This window comes from Anopheles coustani, chromosome 2, assembly GCF_943734705.1.
Source record: "Anopheles coustani chromosome 2, idAnoCousDA_361_x.2, whole genome shotgun sequence".
In the NCBI taxonomy this organism is placed as follows: Eukaryota; Metazoa; Arthropoda; class Insecta; order Diptera; family Culicidae; genus Anopheles; species Anopheles coustani.
In genome coordinates this window covers 17,745,390-17,755,570 of record NC_071289.1, presented here as the reverse complement: position 1 = coordinate 17,755,570, position 10,181 = coordinate 17,745,390, and the positions used below count along the sequence as shown (strand labels likewise).

Genomic DNA, 10,181 nt, shown 5'->3' with positions numbered 1-10,181 from the left:
ACCGAGTGGATGGTGGTGATACGAACCCTCCAACGCATTGGAGTGCCTCTGCACTAAAACCATGCTACAGGACAGAACAGGTATTTTCCGTGGTTTACTACCGTGCTGCTCCCCCATCATCCCACGCGCTGCCCCGTCCCCGGATCTCGTGTTCTTATCTGCACAACATGAGCCTCGTCCATTGAACTGCATACATATATTCGCCACGACGATGGTCGTCTCCTGTGGCAGCGCGTCAGACGGGATCATTTCTCTCGTCGTTAGCGGACGAGCGGGCTGTGGGAGCAGACCGCAGGGTTTGTGGTATTGTGATCGCCGCACGGGGGTTGTGTTACGGGGGTCCTAGTTGCATGTGGGTGTCCCGTGCCTTCCTTTCCCACCGGCATATGCTGATGCCCCAAACCCAGTGTAGGGTGTTGGGGATTAGAAACATGTTCGGTTATCCGTGGTCGGCGGTTATGTTGTGCAGTTTTTCCTCGCCTACTCGTACCAGCCAGTTTCTTTATTCTACAACCCACTCTTCCTGTAGCGTTTTGAGGTCCGAGTGTGGTCGTTGTCATCTAACGGTCATATGAAATAAAATAGTAACGGACGCCTGCTAAGTTTAATATTTCTTACAATCTTTATCTCGATGGTCAAACCTGTTCTGAGAATTGAGCTTTAGTTCACATTTGATACATGCAATTTGCAAATTAATTGTGCCTCGTTTTACGATCGCCGCTCACTCGATCGTCTCATGTTATCGCTTTTCGATAGTAAACTCCGCACCGTACAGCAATTAATGTTCACAATAATTTTATCATGTAGCTGGCCATGAAATCGATAAAATTCCATGCTAATACCCGAATTAAGAATCTCCCTACTTCAGGGGCTGGGTGGAAAAAAGAAGAAACCGTTTGGACTGGTCCCAAACGAGACGATCATCTCAGTCTCTTAATTTTTATAACCCTCACCTCTCCTGATGGAAACGGCCAGGTATATACACAGCACATTATTAATTTATCTCATTCCCTGGTCCATTTTACGAACGGCTATAAAATTTGAGCACCTTAACCCACACCGCTTGGAAAGCGTATTCGATCGGTAAGCCAATCCCAGACTCTTCTGGTGTCGAGGAGGCTTATCGTGTCGGAACAGAATGTCGATGTAACGAGAGTCCATTCACCACAGCGCACATCGATGGATGATGTCGCAGCATTTGTCTATCGGACGATTTACTGCCGCTCATACCGATAGTTTTCGATGCTGCCAAGCATCGGAACACGAGAGCTTACATCCGACGGCCACGATTCCTATCGTAGGCAGTATTTGTAGACTGCATGTAGCAACAAACGTCCCTGCCCTGTCTTCCTGTCTTCCGAGCCCGGCAGCTCCAGCTCGGACGGACATTCACCCCCGCATACCGTGGGAGAAATTATGCACCTCCAGGGACGTTGCCTCCGTCGTCGTAGTCGGTTTCGTACTGGACACATACCGAGTGTTTCCCCGTCCAATAAAGTTTCGAATAAAAACACGAATCGCTTGTCCTTCGGTTGATCGATGCAAATCCCATTGTCGGCGGTCATCGGCTCGGGAAATGTGTGTACTCGTCGTCGTCGTCGTCGTCGACATTGCGGAGGTCAGCACGCCTGGGAAAGGGATTACACGGTTCCCGGTGGGAACCCGTCGTCAGTTTACAGCGATTGCCCCCAACCTGGATGGACCGGCGGGGGTTGTTGTCACCGGGCAAAGATGAGGTCCACGCGGATCGTCCTTTTGATCTTTCCCCGTCGTCGTGTGTCCCCATGTCGGAGGATCTCGGGGAAGGACTCGGAAGCCAACGTAGTCACCACTCACCCCCGTTGTTCCCATTTTGGAGGAAGAGTCTTCCACACCGGGAAGCGATCTACTGTTTTCGATTCATTCTGCTGATGGATGATTCTTTCTTACTTTCCACCCCCTCTCGGTTTTTACCATTTCCGTACAATGTTTTATTCTTTTATTTTCCCTTGTGGAGAGTTCCTTTTCCTGATTCCTGTACGGATTATTGTCTTCGCCTGCTTGTCCCAGCATCTTCTCGTGTGGACATGTAAACCATGGCTCCACCATGCGAACGATAATCCTTCCTCCGATGGTGGCGTGTGTCCGTGTGTGTGTCTGTGTGTGTGTCTGTCCAACGGGTTTCGGCCACAAATCATCGAACCTTCTATCCTTCCTTCACCTGCGGAGTGCGGTGGAGGTGGTGGGCGATGTGCGCTCTCCCCTCACACCTCCCACGGGATAACGAAGAGGAGATTCGAGACGTCGGATCCCCGAGATCGTTCTTCGTGGGACGGAGAGAAGAGGAAGATGTATGCCGCATACACACACACCTCACTCTGGTTACAGTCCGGTCCAAAGATCTACGGTTATGCTGCAGCTCCTTTTCGATCGGCATCGGTAGACCAAGCAAGCTCCTCCATTCCTTCCCCCCTCATCATTTACTCCAGCCTCCAGCGGTGTTGGCGATCAGGCGGAAGTCTGCAAAGGAAGAAGATACGAATGAAGCGCGCATCAGTTGGAAGAGCGGGATAAGTTCGGGATAGTAAATGTGTTAGGAAGAGGCCCAAGAAGCAGACCGAGGGCACAGGTTCAGGATGGCTGCTGGGCAGAAGAAAAGGGACCCACCGTCGTAGTGCCTGGACCAGGGGGACGAGACCCGGGAACGCGTACGGGACCCGGAGGCGAAGGGCTTAGGTTCCGAAGTAACGACACAAAGGCGATCCGAGGCGGTGCCACTCGGAAAAGGGCCCATAGTGAGACAGCTCGCGCGCGTGAGAGTGAGAGAGACGGAGAGAGTAAGAGAATGGGAATGCGAATTGATAGAAATGCATAGAACTCGGCGAGTCCCCGGGGACTCGGCGAAGACCAACGGCAGAGAGAACGCAGATAGGCGCGCGCGCGCGCGTGAATGGCCCTGCAACCGGAGCGAAATGATTTTAATCCCCGCACCGGTCGGCGTAAAGGTCGTTCAACTCCTGAGAATGTGTGCAAAAATAAAAGCAAATGGAAACCCTCCTTGCACCCTTCCTCCCGCGGTGCATCTGTGCGGCGGGGTTGCATCCTACAACTACAGCCACAAGGGCCCTAAACCGACGGCGAGAGACGGTGGCGGCGGCCGGTGTGTGTATCGTAGCTACGCACATGGGAGCCATCCACAGTCCCCATCCCCCGGGGGACTGCCAGCTTCCCGTCACCGATCCCGAATTTCTCGATTCCACTCCTCCCAAACTCCCGACCATGACTTCTCCTAACTGCAACTCTCTACCACCTTCTAACCACCCGTTTTCACTTCACCGTTTCTGCAAGTCCAAACGTCGGTCCTGTGACGCTCGGTGATCGGACCTAACGACGACTACGAAACGGGCTGTGATTTAATGAAGCTGGCTTTTATGGTACCGAACCGTCACTATGCATCCGATCGTTCGTTAACGTCATATTTTGAAGATGCACCACCTCTGGCTATGGCGAAGGATGTGGACCAACGATGGCGCAAGGATGGCTGAACAAAATGGGCAGCGCCAACTCGTTGCGGTACAGAATACCTATCCTTACTCATCCCTGTTAAAAGTACAGAGTTTGTTTAAAAGATGTCAACAGGGAAAAGTGCACCCGTTGGGTTTGACTCAAGGGTCTTCGGATGGCTTTCTAATGAGGCCCACAATTAAGTAAATACATTTAGTCTAAGTAATGAATATAAAGGACAAAGAACCCAAGACATTTTTTTTTTAATTTCGTAGATAATGCAGTAAAATCTTTTCGGAAAGCGTTAAAGAAGTGTTCAGAATTTATGAAATTTATTTTACAATGCTTAGCATCACTTCAACAAATAAAAGCCTACAAACGTTTAGGATTTTTGCTGTGAAATTTTACTCTTATTTTATTACTTTTATAATTATAATTTTTATTATTATTATTATTATGATTAATGTTATTATTATTATTATTATTATTATTTTTACCTTCTCAATGAATTGGGTTTAAATTTGTGTGACCGAATTTATTTGTTCCTAATTTATTGAATTAAATTCATTCATGTAATGTTCATCACTACTATTGTTGTAATAGTAAAACATGCTTATTATTTGCACCACATAACACTAGTATTACTTTTCGGGTAAATATTCACAGAAACTTTATCCTTGTTACCAAAAATATTATTCGCCGATCTACCTTTGCCCTACTTTTCCGTGCATCTCTTGTCGATACGCATAGTCCGGGGGAATTTTTATAAATTATATTTAGTGTTTTAAGTTGTGTTATCTGTGCTCCGAATAAATTTAATTTATTTGCACATGTTAATCGTTGCTTCAACAAACAAACTCCTCTCCTGTTTGAAAGATGTTTACTGACTAATTTGTGCATGAACAATATACCAAAATTACACTTAGTTTCAAAACATTCTTGGACACTATCCTTGATGTTTCACTAGCACAACTTTGCCAACCTCTTCTTCTTAATACCGAATATATATTTTCGCTAGATAACCGACCCGCTCTTGTTCGAGCATCCCTTGTGGATCATGATAGTTCGAGTTTCGTGTGGAAAATTCTCCTAAACTGAACGATATGCATCCACAATTTGCCCCGAGCACTTCTAAACCTTATTGTGATGAAAGTTAAGAACATAATTAAATGGATCGGATTGGAAAAAAAGATGTTTTCCTAGAACAGAAGCTACACCTTTGTCCATGAAACTACGAAACGGTACACCGTTAGCCGACAATCTTCCAGACCCTTTTCAAAACTTCCTACTGCAAAAGATGATCCATTCAAAAGTGCGATATTAGAATGCAGAAAACGAAAATGCATTGCTATGCAAAGGGGAAATGACCATGAGATTAGAAATAGGCTGGTGTCCGGTGCTTCTTCGGTTAGCTTACAGCAGGATCCCGTCAAAGGATGTGCTTAGCGTTGCACCACCCGGAGCATGCACTTTTCATCGACCGGAGGAGGGGGTTTTCGTTTCATTGAACGGGTTTCATTTTTTGGTTTCCTCTTTCTTCCTTCCGTTTATGTCTCTACCGGACCGCCGGGAGCATCTTCTGGGAAGATTTTTAGCCGAAGCACTTACTGCACCTCTTTATCATAACCAGTTTTCGGTTCGGTCCGGACGGCTTTTACACGCCTCAATTACCGTCCGGTGGACCGTTGTGCTGGTCGTCCACCAACTGGCCAAGACGACCACGGGACGAGCACAAGCGTCCTCCGTTTTCGGGACCGTCCCGGGGACCAACCCGGTTCTGCAGCAACACGCGGCGGCATGGGGGGCAATTGTTGTTGCTGTCCGACGGTGCGCGGTCCCCGCGGGCACAATGTTGTGTGAATGTGCACGCAGTGGTGGTGTCCGGGGAGGATGGCGAACCACCAGTTCGTTTTTATGATCGTTCAATTTTGCATCCTAATAATGTGCATAATTCCCCCCTCCCAAGCTGCTTCCCCGGGAAGCTCGATTTAGGCGATTTAGACAAACTGCCGCACGGAAGGGTGAATCGCACCCGATGCGGGCCTCGGTCAGAGGTTGATGGCCCGGTGGCTGTGCCTGCTTAGATGCTAACCCATCTGCGATCATCAAGGTTACGGCACGGAGCGTTCGCGAATCCACAAAGGTCGTCGTCGAAGTCGCAAAAACCGTTCCAGCTGGCCCATCCTCCATTTGTCTTCCGAATCGGTGGGAAATCTCTTCAGATCAAAAGCCCTTGTGATGTTTGCCACCGTCCCAACAGTGTTGACTCAAACTAATCTACGATAATCTAGCCGACGAAGGAAAGGAAGCACCATCCGGTGGCCACTCAGGAGGCAGCCCGGACCAGTTTAGGAGCGATTGCGTGTTGCACTATTTTTCACAAGGTATTTTTTTCGTTTTTCGAGTGACGAATAACCACACATTGTTATGCGTCCGAAAAACAAGTTCCCAGAGATGCGTATCGTTAAGTCAACACAATTTTCTTGCGCACAGATAATCACTCGAGTTCCCTTCTTTCGGTCGAGGAACAATGTTTGCATTGAACACGACGATATTGATCAGCAAGCGAAACCTGTTTTCTAAGGGACCAAATTCAGAAGTTTTGTTTTCTAAGGGACTACATTTTTAGACAGAAAACAGATATCAAATAACATTTCGCAACTTTGCCCTTAATGCTACAACGTTGATTTAAAGGAAAAACCATTCAAACGGTTCCAATTAATTTAGTAAGGTTGTTTTTATAATTTAGAAGATATAGTTTGCTTTTAATTGAAGTAATCTTATCCTCGCTCTGATTATGCTCTTACACTGTTTCCTCTAGAATAGAAATAAGGTACAAATGTAAAACTCTGAGCGTTATTTTTAATGCTGTTTTTAACGATCAATGTTTGTATATTGGGACATGCTTCCAATAATTTATACATCCATCTATGGCTTCTGCAGTGTTTGAACAAATTTCATGTAATATTTAGCGTTGTTGATTTATTTTTGGGCGGAGTATTATTTTTACAAAGCCTATGCCTTGTTCACAGCAAAAGTAATTAATAATTATTTTTAGCCATTCTACACAGAATATTTCTGGGATCAGCGCTTTTATAAGGCATCCCTGTTTTGGTTTTAATTTTCTTTGTAAAGTTTTTAGTTAACGAATGATTAGTTAAGGATTGTTTTTAAAAGCCATATTTGAAAAGGATCTAAGGATCAACAATTTAAAATGAATGCCCTGTGATAAAGTTAGACATGTCTTTTCGACCGGCGCGAACTTTCCCCCTTCCGCCTTGCGCATCCACCGATTCGCGGTCAGCTCGCTTCGTGACATTCACGCGTTCTGCTTCTGGGGCGGCACGGGTAAGTGCACTCGCGCACACGTACGACCGTGAACGTGCACGACGACGGCACGCACTTTCGCTTTTCAACTCCTCCTTCTCCTTCAAAAACCGCTTTCCCCCCGCGGTTTACAAGCTCGAAAGATCGAAAGAAAACAGCCAGCCTACTGCCTCTTTTTCGATCGAGTTTTCTTGTCGATTGCTCTTCCTAGCCGTTAGTATGCGTGCCTTATTTAAGGGGACCCCCTTTTCCCGGTCTCCATCGCAGATAGTTCATTATTTTTACCAGATTGGCACTCGCACACACACACACACACACGCTGCACCAAATCACGGGGAAAACGCCGGGATTGCAGTTGCATTCGCGTCGATGCGTCGCCGGGCGAACCTGAATATATGCTCCTCCGCCGACGGCTTCAAAAACCGGCTTTTACGACGAAGAGCTCTTCCCCAACGAGCAGTCGCTCTTGCCGTTTGAGCAATTCCTCTTTTTTCCCCCTTTTTCGGTGCTACCCTTTTTCGCGGGCGAGACTCACCACTTGTGCATCATCTTTCGGTCTGTCTGTCCGAAGGAGAAGAGAGAGGTCAACCGCTTTTGCGAACGCAAACGGGCGGTGGGCCCTAAAGGGCCTTCACTCAAGTCAAGGGCCGCGGGTAGGGGGATGAGGCGGGCAGGGGGGATAAAGAGGCCGCCGACCGGTATCCGGCGCAGCGAGCGTTCGGCGGACAGCTCAATGCAGCTTGTTGCTCTCCCTCGTTGAAGATCGAGTGGATACCGATGCAGTCGAAGTGCATTCGCCCGTGCGCAACAGTCGAGCCCGCATCTCCTCCTTTTCCCGCCTCGGTTCCATCCGGAAGGAACGATCTTCTGTAGGAGATCTTGTGCCTCCTTGTTCATCGAAAAACAAGGTCAAATCACAGCCATCGTAGCGAACTTACTTGAAAAGCTGTATGTTTTACTTACTCTTGCTCAATTGTGGTGGTTTCTATTCCTTTAGAGGATAATTCATCGTTCAGACAATATTTTCGGAAAACTATCCTCCCTCTAGGTGAATCGAGTCGAGACCTTTTCCGACCCGTTTCGTTTAGTGATCGGATCGGTTGGTTCAGTCTCGCAAAGTTGACTGCTGTCCCTCTTCCGATCCCCTTTTTTCCCTCCCCCATCCTCTCGTTGTTTGACCGGTTCTCCATCGTCTCGGATAAAAAGAGTCACGATGAATTTCTTTTCATTCAACTACAGCGACTCCCCCTACACTTCAAGGACCATAGGACATTACATTCATTTTTCGCCGCACCGTGAAAGTTTTAAAGAAAAGCACTAAATGTCATGCCGTTCAAAGGAAGAATGAGAAGGTCAGGAGGTTTTCAATTTTTATGGCATCAACTACTTTAGGATGTTTGTTTGTACGTTCGGTAATCGTTTTATCGTCAGCAAATTTGGATAAGCATACACATTTACATACAAACTAATGATTGCGAGTTATCCTCAGATTTTGCATGGCAATCTTGTTCATACCATATAATTTTCTTCCACATTACAGCACGAACTTATATATATATATATAACGGACTAGAGCCGTCGGTCGACTCGTGCCGTGAACAAAATGTTGCGCCATAACGCCCGGTCCTGTGCTGCAGATCTCCAACTCGAAACACCGATCCTCCGCAAGTCTGCCTCGACCTGGTCAAGCCATCGTACTCGCTGCGCCCCTCTCCTGCGCGTGCCTGTTGGGTCCTTTTCGATGACCTCCCTGGCTGGATAGCTAACAGGCCTCCTCGCTATATGTCCCAGCCATCTTAGTCTCCCGATTTTTACCAGGACACCAATTGGGGGATCACCTAGCAGCTCGTACAGCTCATCATTCCACCGCCTTCTCCAAGCGCCGTCCGCGTCCCGCACCCCTCCGAAGATCGAACGTAGCACCTTGCGTTCAAAAACGCCAAGTGCGCGCAGATCGCCTTCCAGTAAGGTCCATGTCTCATGTCCGTAGAGCACAACGGGCCTTATTAGAGTCCGGTAGAGCGTCAATTTTGTTCGCCTGGAGACACGACCAGATCGCAGCCACTTACGTAGACTACAGAAGGTGCGATTTCCAGCGAGGATGCGCCTCCGAATTTCCAAGGATGTGTCCGAGTCACATGTGACTTGGGATCCAAGGTATACGAATGAGTCCACCTCCTCCAGAGTGTCGTTATCCAAGGTGATGCCGGGAAAGGTATCTGGGGTGTTATCCCTAGACCCTAATCCTTGCATGTATTTTGTCTTTGACGTGTTGATCTGGAGTCCAACTCGCTGAGCTTCTGACTTAAGTCCAGCATACGTTTCCGCAACCGTCCTCTTGTTGATCGCAACAATGTCAATGTCGTCCGCGTAGCCCAGGAGTTGAATTGAGCGCCAGAAGATGGTACCTCGCGTGTCGATGCCTACTCGCCTTATCACACCTTCTAAGGCCACGTTGAACAGGATACATGAAAGGCTATCCCCTTGCCTCAGCCCTCTCTGGGAAGCAAAACTGAGCGGACGCGACACCACCGACCCTTACAGAACACATCACATTGCCCATAGTCGCCCTACACAGCCTGATCAGCTTGTTCGGAAACTGAAACTCCTTCATCAGCATCCACAGCTGTTGCCGGTCAATGCTGTCATAGGCCGCCTTGAAGTCAATGAAGACGTGATGTGTTCTGCAGTTATACTCACGGCATTTTTGTAAAATCTGCCGGAGCGTAAACAGCTGGTCAGTTGTCGAGCGTCCATCCATGAAGCCGGCTTGATACTCCCCAACAAAGTTTTCGGCCAGGGGCAGCAACCGGTGGAGCAAAAGTTGAGAGAAGATCTTATAGGCGGCATTTGGTATGGTAATGCCACGGTAGTTCTCGCAGTCCAACCTATCCCCTTTTTTGAAGACCGGTACAACGACACCGGTCATCCAGTCCTGGGGTAGTTCTTCCATCTCCCAAACTTTGCCGATCACCAAATGAAGCACTCGAGCTAGGCTCTCCCCTCCGTGCTGGAAGAGCTCACCAGAGAGCTGATCATCACCCGCAGCTCGGTTGCTACAGCACGAACTTACCTTTCCTTTATTGACTCTACATCTGCAAAGGGTTAGCTTCACATTTTCCTTCTTTTCAAAACTGACAACTTACTTCCTTCGATGCGGCCATTTTCTTCCGGCATGTTTCACAAAATCGTCAACTGGTCACAGCAGTTTCTTTAACACACACACAAACACACACACACATACACATGCAAGGGCACGGGCTCTTGCAGCGTAAACCGGGTCCGGCGAAATAAACTTCCCGTTGCATCTCAACCGCTAATACCGGAGATCAAAACTTGTGAAACTTTGTAACGATAGTCACAAGTTAGGG

At 47.9% G+C, this 10,181-nt stretch overlaps 1 protein-coding gene across 1 annotated transcript; it reads right to left on the bottom strand.

The window, feature by feature from the left end:
- Positions 1–9,286: 9,286 nt before the first annotated feature.
- Positions 9,287–9,763, bottom strand: LOC131264021 (uncharacterized). The gene has a single exon (XM_058266311.1). It carries the CDS (start codon positions 9,761–9,763, stop codon positions 9,287–9,289), a length of 477 nt encoding a protein of 158 aa, XP_058122294.1.
- Between the last annotated feature and the right edge of the window lie 418 nt (positions 9,764–10,181).